Source organism: Microtus pennsylvanicus, chromosome 4, assembly GCF_037038515.1.
Source record: "Microtus pennsylvanicus isolate mMicPen1 chromosome 4, mMicPen1.hap1, whole genome shotgun sequence".
Taxonomy (NCBI): Eukaryota; Metazoa; Chordata; class Mammalia; order Rodentia; family Cricetidae; genus Microtus; species Microtus pennsylvanicus.
The window spans coordinates 78,457,647-78,480,583 of record NC_134582.1 but is presented as its reverse complement, the minus strand read 5'-3'; the positions used below and the strand labels follow the sequence as shown (position 1 = coordinate 78,480,583).

Sequence of the window (22,937 nt, the reverse complement as noted above, 5' to 3'; positions counted from 1 at the left end):
GGAACGGACCTGACGGACCGCGGGGCGGGGCGGGGCGGGGCGGGGCGGAGGCGGAGACGCCGCGTAGGCCGGGCAGGCCGGGCGGCCGGGCTGGGAGCGAGAGCTCCATGTCCAGCCGTGTCTCCCCACGATGTTGCCCTCCCGGAGGAAAGCGGCGCAGCTGCCCTGGGAGGACGGCAGGTGAGCGGCGGCGACCAGTTGGAGCCGCGTCTTCTTGGGTGCCATTCTTTTCCTGAACGCCGATAGAATCCAGGAGCCTGACGCGGCCGCGTCTGAGGTTCTGGGGGTCACCCTGAGGGTCTCCGGTTCTTGGGGAAGGCGTCATTGGCATTTTCGCATTGACTGCATGGCTCTCTTTCTCTGCCAGCTTCCATTCCGCACGTGTGACCCTCTGTTCCTGTGTCTCGGTTACTCTCTCTGTGTCTTCCTCTCTGCCCTGATCTCTCTTTGTGTTTGTTCCTCTATCTAGTCTCTTTCTCCCATGTGGTGTGGTGTGGTGTGGTGTGGTGTGGTATGGGTGTGTTTCTCTCATTGCTTCGTCTGTTTTCCTGCGGCACGCTGGTTCCGTTCACGTCTTACAGAGGATCTCTCTATTTTATTGCACCGAGTGTCTTTATTTCTTTTCTGCCTGCCCCATCACATCCTTGTGACTTCAGATCCTACCTCCTTCCTTCATGCTTCTTCATATTTTGCGGTTAGCCCGGAAGATCACACCAGACAGAAGCTTCCTATGTTCTCTGCGTGGTTGGTTGGCCATTGCCTCGCTTATCCTAGACACACCCATTAGTTCATTTCCTGTGCTGTGGTACTTGCCTGGGTCCAGCCTCGAGTGTTAGGTGGTGAGTCAGGCCCGACCTGATGAGTTTAAGATATTTCTCCCAGAAGCAGAATAGGGGAGGTGATTTCTCTGCTTAGATTTATAGGGACAATATACTTCAGGCTTGAAATATGCTCCCCTCGGGGCTGGAGAGATGGCTCAGTGGTTAAGAGCATTGCCTGCTCTTCCAGAGGTCCTGAGTTCAATTCCCGGCAACCACATGGTGGCTCACAACCATCTGTAGAGAGGCCTTGTGCCCTCTTCCGGCCTGCGGGCATACACACAGACAGAATATTGTATACATAATAAATAAATAAAATAAATATTAAAAAAGAAAGAAATAAGCTCCCCTCCCCCATCCTTCTTCACCAAAACACACCTTAGTAGATATTCATTTAATGAGTGACACGTTTAGTAGGTATTATAAGATTCAAGTTTAGTGGACACAATTTTTTTTCCAGATTTGGTGTTAAAATGTGACGATAACATGTTGTCCAGAAACAGACCACTTAGTTTTTCTGACCTCAGTTTTCCATCTCTGAAGTGAGGAATCATATTATCTACTTGGAAGGGCTCTTTGAAGTTTAATGAAGATCATATATGGAGGAAATGGAGGAGAATTTCCATCTTACGATCTGTTTCTTTTATTGTGTTCTTAGAAAAATATATTGATGTCCATTCTGTGTTTTTGACACAATGGCAAAGATCCACGCAACAAGTATAAAGTTCTGTAGTAAATGGGTACTAGCTATTAAACAAGCCTGCTTGAGTTTGAAGCACCTCTAATTAGCCCTAGGCTTTGATTGATAAAGGAGACCAACCCTTTTTTAAAGTGTCCCTCAGAACCTGGGTGTGGGAGCACCTGGGACTGCAGTTCTGGAGACTGCCACCAGGTGGCACCAACAATATCTTCTCAATGTTCACTATCATCAGCTTTATTGATAGACTTGGGACCCTTAGTGGATTAGGCCTTTAGAGCACAGAGTGAGAGTGCCCTTGGGTACTGCGATCCTCGTAGAAAGGGCAAGTTGGATTGAAGAAACATCCCGAGCAAGTGCATGAAGTGTCCAGTCCAAGCCATACTCCTGGATAATGGCCATTGCTTATTCCCCTGAAGGAGGTCTGGTACCCATTGTCCCTCGTCCAAGTCTCAACCCCGCTCCCAGAAAGAGCTCAGAGTGCAAGAAAGACTCTGTAAAGATTCCAGGCTTGTCAGACCTTTTGCAGGTCTGGGCTCTACTGCTCCACAGTGGAAATCATCAACACAAGATGATGGGGGGTAAGTCAGAAAGCCTGGGAGGGCTGTCCTACTGGGCAACCTCACAGCTGCATGTGGGAGCTGGGCCTGGCTTCAGGGCTGCTGGCTTCCAGATTTGCACTTGTGTCTTTAGAGAGAAGGTAGGCGTGGTCGTGGCTCCAGTGTGTGACTTAAAGCATGCTTGAAGTGCTTCAACCCTTCCTTAACTCCTCGCTCCCTGACTGGGCCTGAGCCATAGAGAAGAATAGGACACGTGCTGAAAGTAGGCTCATGCAGCTCACCACACATGAGCGATGTAAAGAAGGAAGTGCCAGGTACCCTAGCAGCATAAAGCAGGGAACTTGGGAACTTGGTGCAGGCAGTGATGGCCATGACATGAATCTTTGGCCTTGAAAGATTGCAAGGGAACCGATACACGATTAAAGTAAGGGGGTGTCAAGTAGGAGAAGCAGGTGGGGTGAGAAAGGACTGGAGCAGGAAGGAATGTGGCAAGTGGAAAGGGCCCTTGTCGCTCAGGGTGAGCGGGAATGCTTGTGGAAAATGGAGAGGTGACAAAAGTCTCAGGCACTTTGTCAGAGGAGTCTGACTGCCAGACAAGGATCTTGACCTTGTAAACGGAGGCTGGACAGATTGAAAGTGAAGAACAGGGCAATGACCAGGAGTCAGGATGATTGCAGGAGAATTTGGGAGGTAGAGTCCAAGATCTGATACCCGGCCAGGTGGTGGTGGCACACACCTTTAATCCAAGCATTCGGGAAATAGAGACAGACAGATCTCTGTGATTCTGAGGCTAGCCTGGGCTACAGAGTGAGTTCTAGGACAGCCAGGGCTACACAGAAAAACCTTGTCTCAAAAAAACCAACCCTGCCCTCCTCAAAAGACCTGATAACTAATTCCTGACTCTTAGCCTCTGAACCATCTCTCCAGCAAAGATTTATTTGTTTATTATGTTCCAATTCCTGACTCTTAGAGTTTATAAAGTAGATTTCTTTACTGGTCACTTGGGCAGTAAGGCAGGAGCAACTGTAGAGGGAACTTCCTTAGATTTCTCAGAGCCATTCCTGGTATCCTCAGGAACTTCTAGAGAAGGCAGAGGTGAATTCCACCATTTCTTTTTTTGCTTATTTGTTTTGTTTGCTTTTGAGACAGTGTCACTATGTTACCCAGTTTGACCTTGAACTGGAAATGCAGGCAAGGCTTTCCACATGTTCTGTTGTAATTGTTACACTGAAGGGCAGTTTCCCAGCATCCCCCAGTGTCTGAGATATTCAGCTGTTTGTCCAGTTTCTGACACAGCCCTGTCCTCTATCTTTATCTCCCGTCCTATGGGCTACCTAGTGGTCTGCCACTATCCACTATCCCTTTGTACCTTATGTTGGGCAGTTTTGAGCTTCTTTAGACTAAATGCTGGCCATTTTGCCTGGGGCTTATGTCAGCACACACACCTTTTGTGGGGCTTTCTGAGTACCTTAGCAGTACGTTTAGAAATCAATGCATTGAATTTTTCTAAACTGGAACCCCTGCCATTGGCTAAGGACCTCAAAACACTGCCCTTGTGAGAACACATACGGCACGGTGAGTGTGTCCTTTCTCCTGAGCACTCTGACTGGAGTCCTCAGAGTGTGAGAAGTCATGAGAGAACTAGGGTAGCTGTAAGTGGTCTGAGAGTGTCCCGGGGTGGGGAGTGGGGGAGTCGAAGCCTGCTCCCACAAAGTCAGCTATGTTGGGGGGTCGTTAAGAGGAAATGTCAGATGAAAGAAACTGAGACAGAAAACACAGCATAGAATCAGGAGGTCTGTTTGGTCATGTCAAAACAGCCCAGAGTTTATTTCAGAACTTGCTTGTATGCAAAAGCAGAAGAAAGCACGGCACAGTCAGTCCGTCAGTTAGTATCCAACCACGATTCCTGGCCTTGAGTGAGCGGCCTCCTAACTAACATGTGCTTGCTGCTCGGAAGCAGCCTCGCTTTCTATCTTGATGTTCCTGAGGTTTGACAGCAGCAGTAGTCTTTCTGCTAGACAGAGTGTTCTTTTTCACGGGCAGAATGCTCTTTCCCATGGGCTAACTCAGAAGTTTCTCACAGTCCTCAAGGTTACTGGAAAAAGCAGGGCAGGCAAGCTTGACCTCAAGTGACTTAAAAGTCAAAACTGACTCCAGATGGAAACTGAGTTGCACGTGGGTTACCCCAGGACAATAGCACAGGCTAGACCTACAGAGGTAAATGGTCTGAAAGTGTCCCAGGGATAGCACAGGCTGGGCTTACAGAAGTGAATGTGCTGATCATAATTGGTAGTAGCATGAGCAAAAACATTAAACATTGCTTCTGCACTAATTGCCCGGTATTTAGGGAAGGCTAGTAATTTGGCCTTAGAGAAGGAGGCCAGAGAAAGGGCCTTGGAAGGATCTTAGCTGGCCTGTCCTCCTGACCTCCTTCCTGCTCTTATCCTAGGGCCCGGCTGCTTCCTGGAAGCCTCCGGCGGAAGTGCTCCATCTTCCACCTCTTCATTGCCTTTCTCCTGTTGGTCTTCTTCTCCCTGCTCTGGCTGCAGCTCAGCTGCTCTGGAGACATGGCCCAGGTGACCAGGGGACAAGGGCAGGAGACCTTGGGCCCACCTCGGGCTTGCCCTCCAGAGCCGCCCCCTGAGCACTGGGAAGAGGATGCGTCTTGGGGACCGCACCGCTTGGCAGTGTTGGTACCCTTCCGGGAACGCTTTGAGGAGCTCCTGGTCTTTGTGCCCCACATGCACCGCTTCCTAAGTAAGAAAAAGATCCAGCACCACATCTATGTGCTCAACCAGGTGGATCATTTCAGGTGAGGACCGGTCCCTGAGCCAGCGCCGCTGGTCCCAGTGCCTCTCCTTGCCCATGGCTTAGTGTTTATTCCTGTTGCTCAGTGGGCTCAGGCCTGTGAGGAGGGGCTACTGGGAGGAAGGGCCCAATGGTGGGAGGAGATCAGCCCCTTTCCCTGGGTATAGTGGGAGCCTTTGGGGTGGGCCCCGATCTGATGTCTTCTCCAGGAAGATCACTGTATGTGGAATAAGTTGTATAAGACCACAGGAAGGAGCGATGACATAGAGTCCCTGGAGGAGCACTTTCCTATGCCCCTTCCATCCCCACTCTCCTCCCAGCAAGCCCTGTCCCAGTCCTCTCTGCTCCTCCAGGTCAGTGCTCTAGCCACAGGGCCTCTTCTACAGAGTCTGCTCTGCTCTTTTGGTGATTCATGTCATCATGTGAGCACATAAATGCACAGAGATAATGCCCCCAAGACAATTGAGTGGAGAGTCGAGAAGCTTGCCACCAAGCTTGATGAATCCACACGGTGGTAGGAGAGGTCTGACTCTCACAAGCTGTCCTTTGACCTCCACCACTCTGGGACTTGCATATATACTCAATTAGTGTTTTAAAAGGAAGAATCCAGGAATGGCGATATACTCCTTTAATCCTGGCACTGGAGAGTCGGAGGAATGGTGGGTCTGGGAGTTTAAAGCTAGGTACATATCCAGTTCCAGGACAGCCAGGGCTGCACAGTGAGACCCTGTCTTTAAAGAGAGAGAGAGGAGAGAGAGAGGAAAAAGAAGGGAAAAAGGCTTCTCTGTCTGACACCCCCCATTGCTATCACCCCACTTTTTTATTCACGACAGGGTTTCTCAGCCGGCAGTGGTTGTGTACATCTTTAAATCCCAGCACTCAGGAGGCAGAGGCAGGTGGATCACTATGAGTTCGAGGCCAGCCTGGTCTACAGAGTAAGTTCCAGGACAGGCTCCAAAACTACAGAGAAACCCTGTCTCAAAAAAACAAACAAAACAAAAAAAAACCCAAAAAACCTGAAAACAAACAAAACAAAACAAACAAAAAAACAAGACATGGGGGCTGGAGAGATGGCTCAGAGGGTAAGAGCACTGGCTGCTCTTCCAGAGGTCCCGAGTTCAATTCCCAGCAACCACATGGTGGCTCACAACCATCTGTAATGAGACCTGGTTCCTTCCTTGCCTGCAGTACATTATATGCTTAGTAAATAAATTAAAAAAAAAAACAACAAAAACAAGACAGGGTTTCTCTGTAGCCCTAGATGACCTGGAAAACTCAATCTTGTAGACCAGGTGGCCTAGAACTCGATCCACCTGCCTCTGCATCCTGAGTGCTGAGATTATCTTCAATACTGTTTTTTGGTTTTTTTTTTTTTTAATTTTTCAAGACAGGGTTTCTCCGTAGCTTTTGGTTCCTGTCCTGGAACTAGCTCTTGTAGATCAGGCTGGCCTCGAACTCACAGAGATCCGCCTGCCTCTGCCTCCCGAGTGCTGGGATTAAAGACGTGTGCCACCACTGCCCGGCTTTTTTATCAGACTTCTTGGAAGATCTGCAACAGCCTTCATGAGGTCACGGTGACTCCCATAATCCCAGGCCCTCATTCTCTCCCATCACTGGCTCCTATTAAGTACACTTTTCCCTTCTAACGACTCTGCCTAACTTCCGGTTTTCTCCATCTCAGTGGCCGACCCTGCTCATCTCATTTCCCCTTGTGTCTCTGATCTCTCATTGTTTTCCCTGGAGCTCAGCGCTCCCCTCCCCTCAGCTGCAGTCTCCTGGAGAATCCCATCCCATCTCATCTCCTGGTAGTAAATCACTGGGAACTCCCTAGTTTGAACATTCATACCCTTTTTTTCTTGAATTCCGGGCTTGTATATTCTGCCTCCCCTCATGATGAGACCACCAGATAGAGGTCTTAGCAACAGCCCGAGCCTGATAGGATCATGGCTGAATTCCTGATTGCTATTCCCTCAGACCTGATAGGATCATGGCTGAATTCCTGATTGCTATTCCCTCAGACCTGCTTTCTTTCCTGTCTTCCCCATTTCAGAAAGTGGAAACTACATACTTCAAGTTACGCAAGTCAGACTTTGCCTGTCACAGCCTCCAGGCTGTCAGCAAATCGTGTCTAGAGTCTGCCCACTTCTCACCATTCCTTTTGCTACCAGGCCACCCCCCCTCTCCCCTCTCAGTGTCTACCTCATCCCCTAGTCTCGTCTCAGTGTACTGACTGGAGCTTCCTGGTGTCTGGTCTTGGTGGCCTTGGAGTTACTCTCCTGTGTGTGGAGCCCTGTCCCCAGCTTCCATATAATCATTCCCTCAGGCTTTCAAGTTCTAACTCAAATATCGCCCTGGTACCCTGATGTCCAGACAGCCCTTTGTGGGAGAAAAGCTGCCCACCTCCCCTTCCCATTCCCTTCCACCCTGTTTGACTTGCTTCTTCCTATCTGAAGGCCCTTGAGAACAGGGATTTGTTTCCCAATGCTATTTCTTTCAGTGTGGGTTTGAACAGTTGCGGGCATATACTAGGTGTTCTATAAACACTTGTACAGCAAGCAGAAGGGACAGTGTCCCTATCGTGATGTCAGTGTTGGGTGGTGACAGAGAGAAACTCTCACGCACAGCGAGGGCTAGAGCTAGGTCGATGAACAAGCTGGCTTCCTCTACCTGGCATCATTTATCTTGTGTAGGTTCAACCGGGCGGCACTCATCAATGTGGGCTTCCTGGAGAGCAGCAACAGCACAGACTACATTGCCATGCATGACGTCGATCTGCTCCCTCTCAATGAGGAGCTGGATTATGGCTTCCCGGAGGCTGGGCCCTTCCACGTGGCCTCCCCAGAACTCCACCCTCTCTACCACTACAAGACCTATGTGGGCGGCATCCTGCTGCTCTCTAAGCAGCACTACCAGCTGGTGAGGCCCAGCTCTACTCATTTGCTGGGGACCTTCCACCCTGGGTCTAGGCAGTTGTGGGGGTAGAGCAGCCTTCCTGGGGCCTAGCAGAGCGAGTCTTGCCTGAGCCTGACAGGGGACTCAGAGACATGAAGGAGGACAGGAGCGAGCACATTAGCCGGGGAGAGCTCTGCTGTGAGCACAGAAGCCCCGCGCCTGCTGGCCAGAGAGAGCTGGTGATGTGCTGACTGCAGACTCTCCCTCGGCAGTGTCACTGGCCCTCCTTTCTCTTTACATGCCACTACTTTACATCTGTCTCTCATGTGAGAAGGTTGTGTCACTATGGCCTGTGAAATGTGGCCCGGCTGGTGGGCGATGGAGCCCCTCCTCCTCCGAAGTCTAGACAGGAGTCCCAAACTAAAGCATACTGGTTCTCGATGGGACCCAGGGACACTCGGGTGAGAAGATTGGAGTGACTGTTCTCTGTTCTTCATGGCTGCAGTCCCTGAGCAGATGCTAATCAGGCTTGCCCCTCAGACACACAGGAAAGACCTGGGCAGAGCCGCCGCAGGAGAACAGCTCTGAGAGGAAGGCAGAAGCCGTAGCAGTTGGCATTTTTGCCCCCTGAAGGGAGCTTGCCCTCGAGATATTTACCACATTCAAGTTCAAGGCCCTGTGAGGAGCGGGGAGGGCCTAATATGTGCTGACCCTTGCGTTCAGCCTCACGTTCCCATCGCAGAGTAAAGGGACCAGTCAGTGCCCTGTATCACTCAGAACAGTCAGGGCAGGAAGAAGAAGGGGGAGCCCGGCTGGCTGGGCTCAGGCTTGATTCTTCTAAGCAGTAAGAGAAAAAAGTGCACCCCTGGGAGGAGGGGCATGTGACAGACACTGCCTGTCTTTGTGTCAGTGCAATGGGATGTCCAACCGCTTCTGGGGCTGGGGCCGAGAGGATGATGAATTCTACCGGCGCATCAAGGGAGCTGGCCTCCAGGTAAGGCTCCTCCCACGCTGCCTGCCCCTGGGCTACATGGCTGTCCCGAGGGTCCCTTTCCTTGTTGCACCTTGGGGTTTGTAGTGGTTGCCCTGGTTCTGATCCCTGCTTTCATGCTGACTTGCAGGGCTTTCTGCCAGAGACTCCTGTCCTGCAGGATGGCAGTAAGAGCCCCTGCCTGTGGCAGCCAATGGGATCCCAGAAGAGTTAGTGGTAAGGGCCAAGATGACAAGAGAGGCAGCCTGACCCCTACTTCCTTTGTTTTCCTTAGCTTTTCCGCCCCTCAGGAATCACAACTGGGTACCAGACATTTCGCCACTTGCATGACCCAGCCTGGCGGAAGAGGGACCAGAAACGCATTGCAGCTCAGAAACAGGTGGTAGCCAGTCCCCTCATGGGGGGCGGGGGGGGGCGCAGTAGGAATTAGTAGGCTTTATCATCCCACCAAGCTCCCCTTTGGCCCAAACGGTGCCATCCTCCCAATTGATGGGCATTCTCTGTGGGCACCCTGCCCTGCTTGGTGGCTGCAGTGTGCATCTGGGCCCTGTGGATCAGCCCAGACCTGATCCATAAAGGCTGGGTGAGAAGGGTTAACTAAAGGTGCAGCCTCCTATAGACTGGGTGGGAAGGGTTAACTGAAGGTGCAGCCTCCCTTTCTGGGAGGTATATAGTCCCATAGAGAAGTCTGAATTTTCCTTAGGTGCAGGCTTGGACAAGATGGCAGCTTTGGGCTCTTCTCTTTTAATGGAGATGGGTGAACAGTTGGCACCATGAAGCGTGAGTTCATATTCTTCTCTTCTTCCCAGGAACAATTCAAGGTGGACCGGGAGGGCGGCCTGAACACTGTGAAGTACCGGGTGGATTCCCGCACAGCGTTGTCTGTAGGAGGGGCCCCCTGCACTGTCCTCAACATCATGTTGGATTGTGACAAGGCAGCCACCCCATGGTGCATATTTGGCTGAACTGGCTGAACAGTAAGGAAGCTTGTGCTTCCAGACCTCAGTGCTGCTCAGGCTCAGGAAACCTCAGGCCTTAGGCCCAGCTTGAGAGGATGCAGAGTGACCTGAAGGACTAGTCAGCCCCCTATCTACAGCCACCTGGGCCAGCTCCCTCCGTAGCTGCAGCCACCTGGCCCCAGCCAGGCTCAAGACTGGACACTGGGAGTTCTGGGATGCTGCAGGAAAATCGCCGGAGAAGTTGGAAGTGTGGCTTGACGGGGATCAGCCTTCCAGCCCACCCTGCTCTTCCTGACCGCCCACGCCCCCCGAGGCCTGAGGCCAAGAAAGATGGCTGGGGTTGTCCTAGCCCTTCTGTTCCTTTGGAAGAGAAGCCTCACACAGATGTAGTCGAAAGCCACAGAGCCAGTGTGTAAGGCAGCTGCTATTAGGAGGCTTAGAACTTCAGAAGGCAGAATATAGCCCCGAGCAAAGGAGCAGCTAAAACTAGCTCTAGCTGGCTGTCACCCTGAAGAAACGGGGTTGGCAGTGGGCCGTTTGTGCCACCAGATCTCCCTTTTCAATCGGAACTAGAACGCTGGATTCTTATGCAGAATTTTCTGATTTTTAAATGGTAGCAGCTAACTAAAACTTTCAAAAGCTATGGCAGGCCAAACAAAATGTTTTGTGGACCACTGGTTTGTCACCTTTGTTGACCAGACAGGGTGCAAAAGATGACACTGTAAAGATTTTTCGGCCCAATAAGCCTTTTTGCCGAGGCAATAGTCCAAATCAGACCAAATCAAACCAAATTAGAAAAAGCCCAGGTTTACTGTTTGCCAGCGCTCCTGGGTGGCCCTCCAGGAGGGCAAAGGAGAACCGGAAAGACCATGTGTTCATCTGGAGAGAGAGAGAGAGAGAGAGAGAGAGAGAGAGAGAGAGAGAGAGAGTGTGTGTGTGTGTGTGTGTGTGTGTGTGTGTGTAAATAGCCTGTGGGCGTGGCCTTGACCCTCTCTGTGGAGGGGTCACCATTTGGCGGGCTTTCTCGGAGGTGGAGTCTAGATTGTGGCAACTCCCAAGGGAGGGGGCTTGGAATGGATTTTCCACCAAACATTCCAAAGTGGATGCCAGGGGGCTAGGGTGACGCATTCAACCAAACATCCCAGACTCCTTGGATAAAGGGGTGCCAGGGAGCTGAGGTGACACTTCCAACCAGACAGACACCTTTCACTTATACACCGGCAGGGAGCTGGACTGGGGCAGGGGTGAAGGTGGCAGGTGTAGGTAGGAAGAAAAGCCAAAGGCGCAGGTTCCTACACTTCCTTCCCGGCTCCTGAGCTCACTTTACCCTGGGATGGCGAGTCACTTCTGTCTGCTTGCTGCTACATCCTGCCTTCCTGGGAAGAAAGGTGACTGGGGAGGCAGGAGTGCCGACCCTGGCTGAGGATGGACAGGACAGCCCGGAAGGCACCGTGTTCCTGGGGTGGGAGAAACTGAGGAGACATTGCAGAATCCCGAGAGTATTCTGGCTGGAATGAAGGATGTGCTGAGGTAGACCGTGGGACTGGGGAGTGGTCTGGGAGGAAACCTAGTGTTAACCCCACTAGGAGAGAACGAGACCACTACCACAATTTTTGAGCCAAATTTGAGGCCAGCTTTATTAAATGCTGGCCAGGACAATGGACACTGGCCAGGTCCATACTTGGGATTCGCAGAGTATGGCACAGGATGACATTTTTTGCTTGTAAAGACAAACCCTACCTTCATCCAATCACGGGCAAGCACACATCCTGTGCAGTTGGGGCAACCAAGCTTATTTACTGAAGTGAGAATGCCTGGCTGGTTAGCTTACGCCAGGAAGTAATCTGTCCTTGGGCAAGTGGGGCTTGCAGATTAGAGGCATTTCTGTTTTCGAGATCTCTTAAGTACAGTAATTTAGACTTAAAACAAAATGTTAGCCCTCGCACCCAGCACCAACAGAGGAGGAAATGAGTGGTTCCACAATGCAGTCCTCTAGCAAGGTGTGCCTCACCCTGGGAGCAGGAGCTAGAGGGGCATTTGGTGCAGTTGAGGGTAGAATCCACAGCTTCAGTTCAAAGACTTGGGATGTTTTTGGACCTGCTATGCGCAGTTGGGAAGACTGCTTGTGTACTGCACAACCTGATTTCAGGCGGGGGGGGGGGGTGTAGGTGTGTGAAGCTTCAGGTTCCAAAGTCTAATTTGGGATCATTGTGATTCTAAGTTGAGGCTGCCAGAACTGAGCCTCACCCACTGCAGTGAGACACCTGCCTGGCTTACAGTACAGGCTGTGGAGACAGAGAGGCCTTGCCTCTGAGCTCTAGTCTTCTCAGCTTGGGTTTATGTGACCTGGGTAATGACTCACGCCCCTTGGGGATGTGACAGCAAAGCCCTCAGTTCTACATCTACCTGGCATGTAGAAGAAACTGAAAAGGTGAGGGTCCTATCTATCTGTACCTATGGAAGGAAGGCCAAGATGATGCTCTCTCTGCTCCACAGTCCCTGTGGCTGCTATCATCACCATTGTGCTGGTGGGCACCCCTGGCAGGAGCTGATGCACCCCCCCCCATCTGCAGCCTCCCTTCCTTGCTCCCAATTCTCTTCCATTCCTGCAGGATGGAAGTGTTGAAACCTGGTAGGCCGGGGTGAAGCAGGTGACAGTCTGCCTCTGTTTTCTCTGCCACTTTATGCACTGGACCCAGCTAACATTCCTACCTTGTTACTGGGGATGCGGATAAAATGTGCCAGGACATAAGCTTGCCTGGCCGGTGTGGGTGGGAGAGCAGTCGCTACTTCTCTACCTCTGCTAGGGTTTTCTAGCGGAAAAGAACTGATAGAATGGGGCTGGAGAGATGGCTCAGAGGTTAAGGACGCAGACTGTTCTTCCAGAGGTCCTGAGTTCAATTCCCAGCAACCACACGGTGGCTCACAACCATCTACAATGAGATCTGGTGCCCTCTTCTGGCATGCAGGCATACATGGAGGCAGCACACTGTGTTGTATACATAATAAATAAAATCTTAAAAAAAAAACCTGATAGAATGAATCCATATATATTAAACAAGGATATACTAGAGTGACTTACAGGCTATGATCCAGCTAGTCCAAAAATGGCTGTGTCTGAAGAATCTGATAGTTGTTCAGTCTGTTGAGATTCCAAAGAAGTTAAGTTCTAATATCAGCGAAGGAGTGCCGCAGCAGGATGATGAACTTTCCAGCATGAGTGAGGACAAAAAGCAAAGCGTCCTTCTTCCATGCCCTTTTATGTAGGCGCCACAAGAATTTGTGGCTGTGATTTGGGGTGCGCCTTCCTGCTTCAAATCTGCAAAGTCCTCACAGGAGTGGCCAGTCACTTGGATTTTAGTGAATGGTCATCATACTACCTAAGAGCTAAGTGTTTATTTCTGTATTGATGTCAAAGCAGGGGCATACAGAGGCAAGGAGTTTACCTGACTTACAGGTGACAAATGCTGGGGCTTGGGATGGAACTCCCTGGCCTCCAGAGCTTACCTGACAAGTGCCCCAGCCTCCTATCCTTGAGGACTCCCTGCCTTCTCGGTGGGAGAGGGCCCACCGGGAGGGCTGCCACAGAGGGATGAAAGTTGGCCACAGGAGATGCAGAGTATTAGACCCCACGGCTCTTCTGTCTCAAGGAAGATGATTGGTTTGACCAGCAGGGAGGTTCCTTGAGGTAACAGCCTGCCCAGAGCACTGCACAGTGATGGCTAACAAACCTGGGGAAGGCTTGCTGGTGGAGTGGGAATTGGCAGAATGAGGAAAGCTTCTATGTAGTGAGCCGGACAGGATCGCCATTACAAGATGGCGCCGACATCCTGTCTTGTTTGTTACAAACAACTCCATATTTGGCTATTCACTGAGAGCTGCATGTCCCCGCTTCCCGCATGCGCGGTGGATGTGGATTCTTGAGCCTATCCCGATGCGGTCTGGTGTCAGCTGTTGGTGGCAGCCAATCACAGGGCGACCCGTGTGCCAATTCCCTATTTAAGCGGCTGCCTAAGTGCACCCCCTTCCCTTCGCTTCCTGCTCTCCCTTCCCTTCGCTTCCTGCTCCCCTTCGCTTCCTGCTGCCTCTCCCCTGTGCTCCCTGCCCCTTCGCTCCCTGTCCCTCGTTTTCCTGCCCCCTCGTTCCTTGCCCCCCATCAATCAAGGGCACTCCAGTAAAGCGTGATCTGAGTGGAATCCTGGTGTGGTGGTCGTTCTTCCGTCACCGGTCAAGAAGTCCGCCGCAACTGGTGCCGAAATCCCGGGAACTTCGGTCGCCAGGCGAAGGGCCGAAGAGGATTCTGAACTCAACACGCGGAGTGGCGACGTCGGTAAGTTTCTCCCAGTATGCTGATTTCAGTCTCCCCAAGTATGCTGTTTGCGGGAGTGGGTTCTTGGGTGTTTGGTCTCGTGTTCGTGGCGTTTGTGGTACTAGCCTGCTTTCTCTGGTTGTACTGCCGTGAGTCTGGCCGCAACCTCAGAGCGGGGAACAACGTGGACGTTCCGAGAGAGGGGCGAAAGGCCCAAATTAAACACAAGAACGGTTTTTCAGATTCAAAGGGAGGAAACTTGGAAAGGCCTGAAAGAAAAAAAGTAAAAGAAAAGGATCCTGATACAATCCTCTCTAAAAGAGAGGCTAATGAGAAGAGGGAAGGTCCCCTCTATCCAGTGCTCGAGGAATTTGCGGGCCTGGATCGGTCTGAGGAGGAGTTAGACCCTCAGGAGGAGAAAGAGCTGGAGAAAGCCACCTCTGGTAATCTTAATGTTTCATCCTATGATAGGCTTGGTAGAGATCTGGCCACTAAACAAGATATGCTAAGGAAGGGAATTATATTCTTCTGGTTCGAGTTACCGAGGCCTCCAGATTTTGTAGAATGTGAACAGCTGTGGCTCTAAGATGCAAAGCTACAAACACAGGACCTGCCTTGAGGACCCACTAGGCTAGAACGCTAGGCCACTCCCAGCATGGGCCTCAGGGCATAGAAGTGCAGCACGACCGTGGTAAGGCTCACCAGCTTAAACGGTCGGGCCCAGCCGCTCTGCTCAGCCACATCTCCAAGCAAGGCTGAACGGCTGAGCGCATATTCTTGTGGTTAAACAACTTTGTATTTAGGCTCAAAAAAGGGTATTGCTAAGTTTTGAGGTAGATATTTGCCTAATTTTAAAAAATAGACATAGTGGGAGACTCCCAATTCTGGGGAAACTCTCACTCGGGTCTTGGGATGGCGCGGGCCCCCGCATGGCTCGCGGGAGACCATCCTTGCGGAGGTCACGCGCACGTGGCCTTGGTTGGCGGGGGAGGAGTTCAACCCCGAGTACCAGGAAAAAGAATTTTTAAAAAAAAGAGGCCACTGCCCAGTGGTCCAAAAGGGTCATAAATTCCAAAAAATCCACGGGTGGTTGCCTTGGGACCACTCCCAAGGTCGTAATCTGTTAGTTCCTAAAACACAGCAAGCTGATAATCACAAGGAGGACTCACTGTTTCTTGGGATTGTTATCAAAATTGCAGTCTGGTTTTGTCTTCAGCTAATTCCTGATACAGGGTCGCTGTACAGGCTGGCCCTGGATTTTTTGGTTCTTCTCTTCCTGCTGGGAGAGTCTGGTTTGTTCAGGTTTTTCAATTCCTTGTGTGATCCAAAGGTGACTGTGTCGGTTTACACTTCCAGCAATGGAGTTTTTTCTTTACCCACATTTTCTTAAGCATAAATTGTTAACAGTAATTTTTAATCTTGGTCATTTTTACAAGGATAAGGTAAAATCTCAGAGTTTTGGTTTGCATTTCTCTGATGGCTAAAGGATATTATGTTTAAAAGTTTTTAGATGTCTCAGTCATTTTTAAGCTCATCTGCTGAGAGTTTTCAGTTTAGGTCTGTAACAAATATTTTTTGGGATTAAAATTTTTAATAACTAATTTCCTGAGTTCTTCATATATTTTTAAAATGGATTTATGATAAGTAAAGATCTTTTCCCACTATATAGCCTTGTTATACAAAAGTTTCTCAGTTCAGGAGATTTATGGTTTCTCCAAATGTTTATGCCACTGAGGCTATGTTTGAGACGTGGCAAAATATGCTTCAAAAATTTTTTCTCTGTGAGGTTCAACATAATTTTTATATGCTAAGGCCTTTGGCTCATTTAAACTTAAGTTTTGTACATAAAGATGGATATAGATCTATTTTCATTTTTCTACATGTTGGGGCCTGGTCTTGGCACCAGATAAGATCCAACAGACTACTGCTATAAAATTTCTGGGGGCAGTTATATCCCCTTTGACGGTGACCCCTCAAAAGATTTCCATTCGCACCCATCATTTGAGGACACTTAATGATTTTCAACAATTATTGGGGGATATTAATTGGATTAGGGGGTATTTAAACATCTCCCGGGCAAAGTTGTTGCCCTTGTTTTCTATTTTGGAAGGTGATCCAAATGTTAATTCGAACAAAAATTTGACCCCCTTGGCTGAAAAGGCTTTAAAACAGGTGGAGAAAGCAATAACTAAGGCACAATTGTGCCGAGTCGATCCTGATTTGCCTATATTCTTATGCATCTTAAAAACTGCACATTACCCTACTGGAGTGCTATGGCAAGATGGCCCCTTGTGGTGGATCCATGGCAATTCTTCAGGTACCAAAACCATTCAATATTATCCCGAGTTGGTTGCTTCTCAAGCGGTATTGGGGATAAAACATTGTTTAACATCTTTTGCAACCATGCCAGATAAATTGATTATTCCCTATACCAAGGGACAGGTGGAGACATTGGCAGCTACAGTAAATGAATGGGCTGTTTTGGTTTGCGCTTTTCCTAACCTTATTGATAATCATTATCCAAGACATCCCCTATTAAATTTTGTGGAAAGGAACTTAATGTATTTTCCTAAGGTTACCTTTAAAAAGCCCATTAATATGGCCTTGACTGTTTTTACTGATGGCTCCAAAACTGGCAGAGGTGCCATAGTAATTCAAGGTAGGGATCCCATTTTGCTTGATTTTCGACCTGATTCCCCACAAGTCACGGAATGTATGACTGTGCTGGAAGTTTTTAAAAGATTTTCAGAACCCTTCAATTTATTTTCAGATTCTAAATATGTGGTGAATGCTGTTGCCTCATTGGAGGTGGCTGCCTTTGTTAGAAATTCAAGTACAGTTTCCAATATTTTGTGTCAAATTCAAGCATGCATTTTACAAAGAGATAATCCTTTTTTCATTGGACATATTCGGGCTCATACTTTGCTTCCAGGACCCATGTCTGAGGCCAATGATTTGGCTGACTGCCTTACCCGGTCCATGGCTTTGGTCGTCTCGGACCCTGTAGAATTAGCACGAGATTTTCATAAGCTTTGGCATGTGCCTGCCAATACCCTTAAAAAAAAATTTCATATTTCCAGACAGATAGCCAGAGAAATAGTTAAAGCCTGTTCTTCATGTGTGACCTTTTTTTTTTTTTTTTTTTTTTTTTTTTTTTTTTTTTTTTGGTTTTTCGAGACAGGGTTTCTCTGTGGCTTTGGAGCCTGTCCTGGAACTAGCTCTTGTAGACCAGACTGGTCTCGAACTCACAGAGATCCGCCTGCCTCTGCCTCCCGAGTGCTGGGATTAAAGGCGTGCGCCACCACCGCCCGGCTATGTGTGACCTTTTTATACCCCCCTAATGTTGGGGTCAACCCTAGAGGGCTGCAACCTAACGCGTTGTGGCAAATGGATGTTACCCATCTGCCTGATTTTGGCAAATTAAAATATTTACATGTATCAGTGGATACCTTTTCGGGCATTATTCATGCCACGCCCCTAGCGGGAGAAAGGGTAACTCATGTAAAAACACATTGCCTGGAGGCCTGGGCCGCCTGGGGAAAACCCCTACGCCTGAAGACAGACAATGGCCCGGCATATACCTCCCATGGATTTCGTGCCTTTTGTGCACAGCTCCAAGTGACCCACATTACGGGTCTTCCATACAATCCACAAGGACAAGGTATTGTGGAGAGAGCCAACAAAAATATTAAAGAAATTCTACAAAAACAAAAAGGGGGAATAGCTGAATCCGCTTCCCCCAGGGAAAGAATCTCCCTTGCTCTCTTCACACTCAATTTTTTAAACCTGAATGAGTCGGGTGCTGCAGCAGCTGAAAAGCATGCAGCAGGCCCTATGGAACAAAAGGAATATGTGAAATGGAAAGATGTATTGGATAACAAATGGTATGGACCGGATCTTGTGTTGGCAAGATCCAGGGGAGCTGTATGTGTTTTTCCACAGGGCCAAGAGGCTCCGCTTTGGGTTCCGAGCCAGCTGACACGCATGATCAAGGAAGTTCCTAAGGATGAGGCTGAGTCTCTGGAGAAAGTTCCTGCAGACATCCCTGATGACGTGGATCCAGTGGAAGGCGGAACACTAAAGGGAAATCCTGTCAGCCTTCCCAAAGGCGATGCCTGTTCGGCATGATGCCACAGTTCTCCCCAGATTCTTACCTTTTAGGAGTAGCACGTAACTTTACAGAGAAAGGGTCCCTATGCTTTCAGTTGCGTGGGCATGTTTTTTTGGCAAGCTGCCTGGGTGGCTGTGTGTTGTGCCTGTGGTTGGTTTGCTGCCTTCGAGCCCAGACCAATAGGGATAAGGCTATATTGGGATAAAGTTATAATCTCTCAGGCATTAGCTACTCTGGAATGTGGCTCCTTCCCCCAGATATGGTTGTTAGCACTAAGAGACGCTTAGAGCTTCCATCCTGCACAGCCTTTGCACCCCATGGGATCTGTCGATCCATTGCACTTGGGAAGGTGTGTGGTTGTAGGTTCCTGCGACACAGCCTTTGCACCCCCGGGGTTCCTCGAATACCCATTGCACAGGGGAAGGTGTGTCCATGGAAAATATCTTCCATCCTCGATCGACCAACACATCATGAGGTGGGGGTCAGTTTGGATGACGTTAGTCCTGCGCTCATTGCTTACAAACAATAAGGGGGAACTGTAGTGAGCCGGACAGGATCGCCATTACAAGATGGCGCCGACATCCTGTCTTGTTTGTTACAAACAACTCCATATTTGGCTATTCACTGAGAGCTGCATGTCCCCGCTTCCCGCATGCGCGGTGGATGTGGATTCTTGAGCCTATCCCGATGCGGTCTGGTGTCAGCTGTTGGTGGCAGCCAATCACAGGGCGACCCATGTGCCAATTCCCTATTTAAGCGGCTGCCTAAGTGCACCCCCTTCCCTTCGCTTCCTGCTCTCCCTTCCCTTCGCTTCCTGCTCCCCTTCGCTTCCTGCTGCCTCTCCCCTGTGCTCCCTGCCCCTTCGCTCCCTGTCCCTCGTTTTCCTGCCCCCTCGTTCCTTGCCCCCCATCAATCAAGGGCACTCCAGTAAAGCGTGATCTGAGTGGAATCCTGGTGTGGTGGTCGTTCTTCCGTCACCGGTCAAGAAGTCCGCCGCACTTCTAGGGGAATTTACATGCACAGAGGGGCTGGAGAGAGCACTGGGCTCAGGAACCAGGGAGAGGTTCTTTCCAGCCTCCAGCCTCCCCGCCCCCCGAGCGTCAGGAGGATGGGCAGAGGGAAGGCTATAGTGAGTCACGATCTGGGAATGCCACACTAAACAATTGGTTTTTTGATTCTAGAGGTGCACGGTTTTCACACAGAATCTGGGCAGATTTTGATCTGTGTTCTAGAGATCATTTGAGGTTTAATACCTTACCTCCAGGGTAAGGACTGGGCATGGTGGCACACACCTTTAATCCCGGCACTCAGGAGGCAGAAGCAGGCAGATCTCTGAGTCTGAAGCCAGCCTGGTCTGCAGAGTGGGTTCCAGGATAGCCAGGGCTACACAGAGGAACCCTGTCTCTGAAAAAATAAAAAAACCTATTTTTCTCAGACACATAGTGTGGCACATGTTTTTAGTCCCAGCACTTGGGAGGCTAGAGGTAGGTGGATCTCTGTGAGTTCAAGGCCAGCCTGGTCTACATAATAAGTTCCAGCACAGCCAGAGCTACATAGTGAGACCCTGTCTTAAAATGCTGCCCCTCCAATTTAAAAAAATCTATTTTTCTGTTATGTGTTGATTTTTTTATTCTTTGGAAATTTTATGCATGAAGACAATGAAATATGATCATATGCATCCCCATTCCCCCTCCAACTCCCTCTGTATCCCCAAACACCTGCCCCTCCTGACTTTATGACTTTTTTCTTTTTTGTATAGTCTTTCTCATTTCTTTCTTTTTTTAAAAGATATTTATTTATTATGTATACAATATTCTGTCTGTGTGTTTGCTTGAAGGCAAGAAGAGGGCATCAGTTCTCATTTCAGATGGTTGTGAGCCACCATGTGGTTGCTGGGAATTGAACGCAGGACCTTTGGAAGAGCAGGCAATGCTCTTAACCACTGAGCCATCTCTCCAGCCCCTCTTTCTCATTTTTTAAATTGATAACTCACTAAATCCAATTAGTATAACTCACATGTGCATGCAGGCTGGGGGGCATCCACCGGAGCAGGGGAACCACCGTTGTCCACACCCTCAAAGAATGATTTTCTCTTCCCCAGCAGCTATCAAGTACCAAAAGCTCCTCGGTATGAGACTTGGAGATCATCTACCCTATCTATGTGGGCTGTTAGTTGGCTTGCTCTCGTGTAGACCATGTTCAGGTAACCACAGCTGCTGTGAGTCCATGGATGAATGCAAGGGCCACTCCTTCCCATTTAGCAGGGTGGGGTGGGGAGGACAGCAGTTATAAGGATGGCCTTAGCAGGAGTGGGGGAAGAATAGCAGTTATAACAATGGCCCATTTAAAGTTGAGAACTCAATGCATTCTCCAGGTTTCTCCAGGTATGGGTTTTAGCTGAGTGAAGAGAACCTGGCATAAAATCCCTCCTGTGAATCAGGCCTCAGATCCAATCAGAAAGCTGTAGTTACCCCGTAACAGTCATGCCAGTACTGCATCAGTGGGCATGTCTTACCTGGCAGGTCAGTATTGTGGCATGCAGGGTCTAGCATTCATCCAGCAAGCTACACAGTCCCGCTGACACTATGGAAGCTAGCCAGTGGTGAGGAGTTTCCCAGTCACTTTGAGACTGATGTATATCCTGCAGCCAAAATGTGTGGTGTCTTCGGCAATAAGAGCTTCCGTGTAGACACGGTGGGTAAGCAGGAGCCATGGCAATAACCATCACTTCAGAGACCTCCAGAGCCTCCTGCCCACTGACTTGTAAGGAGGCATCTCAAGCTCTGCACTTCAGTTTTTCTTTAATAATCCAGTCTGGTCTACAGAGTGAGTTCTAGGACAGCCAGGGCTACAGAGAGAAACACCCCATCTCAAACCTTCACCCCCCAAAAAAAGTGACAAAGAAAATGAACTATGTCCAACAAGAACAAATTTAAATACATTTTAAGATCTACTGGTGTGCCTCAGTGATTCTAAGCAATTGCTTGAAGTTAAGTAAGGTTCAAAAGCCACTCAGAACCTGTGGTGCCTATTAGCATACTAAAATGCTGGCCTCCAGTTTTTTCCCCTCTCATTGCTCTATGAGGGGCTGCCACCCAGCTCCCAAATACATACCTGGAGACTTATTTATGAATGCCCAACCTTAGCTTGGCTCATTTCTCACAAACTTTTCTTAAATTATCTCATCTACCTTTTGCCTCTGAACTCTTACCTTTATATAGCTTTCCATCCTTCTTGCTCCTTGGCTGGCTATGTTGCTGGGTGGCTGGTCCCTGGTGACCTCCTCACCTTCTCCTCTTTTCTGTCTTCCCTCTTCTCATTCTTCTCTACTATTTATTCTGTCTGCCTGGCAGCCCTGCTTATCCTCTCTCTCCTGCCTAGCCATTGGCTGTCCAGTTGTTTATCAGACCAATCAGGTGTTTTAGGCAGGCAAAGTAACACAGTTTCACAGAGTTAAACAAATGGAGTTAAATAAAAGTTAAATAAAAGAATGCAATAAATTGTTGATGGAAGTTTTGCTGTCCCGCAGCTGCTCTCAAATAAACACACAGAGGCTTATATTAACTATAAATGCTCAGCTGATAGCTCAGGTTTATCACTAGCTATTCCACGACTCCTGAACCTGCCCTTCTTCCTCCCATTATTTTCTCTGCACCAAGCTTCTCACCCAATCTCTTTTGTCCCTGCTATCAGCCAATCAGTTTTTTATTTACAATGAACATAATCCATAGTGACACATCTTTACATCATTATATATTCCACAGCATAAACGAATGTAACACATCTTCAACTACTATCCCATAACACCAGACTTCCTCAGGATCACAGCTACCTGGACTCTTTTCATCCTGCCCCATACCCTGAACTTCTGCTCATAGGCTTCCCTCCCTCCTCATTTCCCTACAGCACTGCCGTTTCAGTTATGTTCCCCCACTTTGTCTTACTCTCATGCCTCCCCCCCCCCCGGCCTTGGTCTTTCCTCTCTACTGTCTGTCTTCCTCTCTCCCTCCCCCACCCCCACATGGCCTGCTTCAATCTGCTGGCCATGTTGAATTTACTACTCTTCTCTCTGTTCTGAACGATTCTAGATGCCTCTGGATTTATTTTCCCTCACAACTACAATAAAAAACCTTCCCCTCAACCATTCTTGGTAGAGGGAAACAGGTACCAGACTATGGGGGACTAGAGTTTCCTTTGGACCTGACATAGGTAAAGCCTTCCACAGCTAGCTGTGGGGAGTCTAGCATCACTTGGCTGCTTTTTGTGTTCTTTGGTGAGTCCTGGAGCACAAGGAGGACTCTAGGGAAAGAGATAGGGGCTGTGGTTTGAATACTGGCTTCTTCATGTTGGGTAGCCATTTCTTTCCAATTGAAACTTTCCCTCCTTGAAGAGGACAGAAGCTCATACAACTCACAGACTCGGGGAGCTCAAGAGAGTTACAGGACCACAAGGCCCTTTCCCAAGATTTAGAAGCAGTGACAGCTACTGGGAACAGGAGACTCCCTCTTGTAGAGCATACTGCATCCAAAAAGGGAGACTATAGTTGACACCATGCTGGAGGACCAAGGGTGGTTGATGACATCATCCATGCTCTGTAAGTAACCCCAATAAACTCACTGGTTCACTAGGCCACACATGGATACAGTCATTCCTTTGGGCAGTTATTGGTGCCTTATCCAGGGTAAAAAAATGTCTTCCAGGTGTGGTAGCATACTCGGGAGGCAGAGGCAGGTGGATCTCTGTGAGTTCAAGGCCAGTCTGATCTAGGTAGTGAGTTCCAAGACAACCAAGG

The 22,937-nt window shown here is 49.2% G+C and overlaps 1 protein-coding gene across 1 annotated transcript; it reads left to right on the top strand.

Moving 5' to 3' along the window:
- The first annotated feature begins 38 nt into the window (after nt 1-38).
- Nucleotides 39-10,399, top strand: B4galt7 (beta-1,4-galactosyltransferase 7). Its single transcript, XM_075969490.1, has 6 exons — nt 39-180; nt 4,525-4,887; nt 7,574-7,799; nt 8,686-8,769; nt 9,041-9,145; nt 9,576-10,399. Exons 1-6 carry the CDS (start codon nt 131-133, stop codon nt 9,729-9,731), a joined length of 984 nt encoding a protein of 327 aa, XP_075825605.1. The 5' UTR covers nt 39-130; the 3' UTR covers nt 9,732-10,399.
- The last annotated feature ends 12,538 nt before the right edge of the window (nt 10,400-22,937 follow it).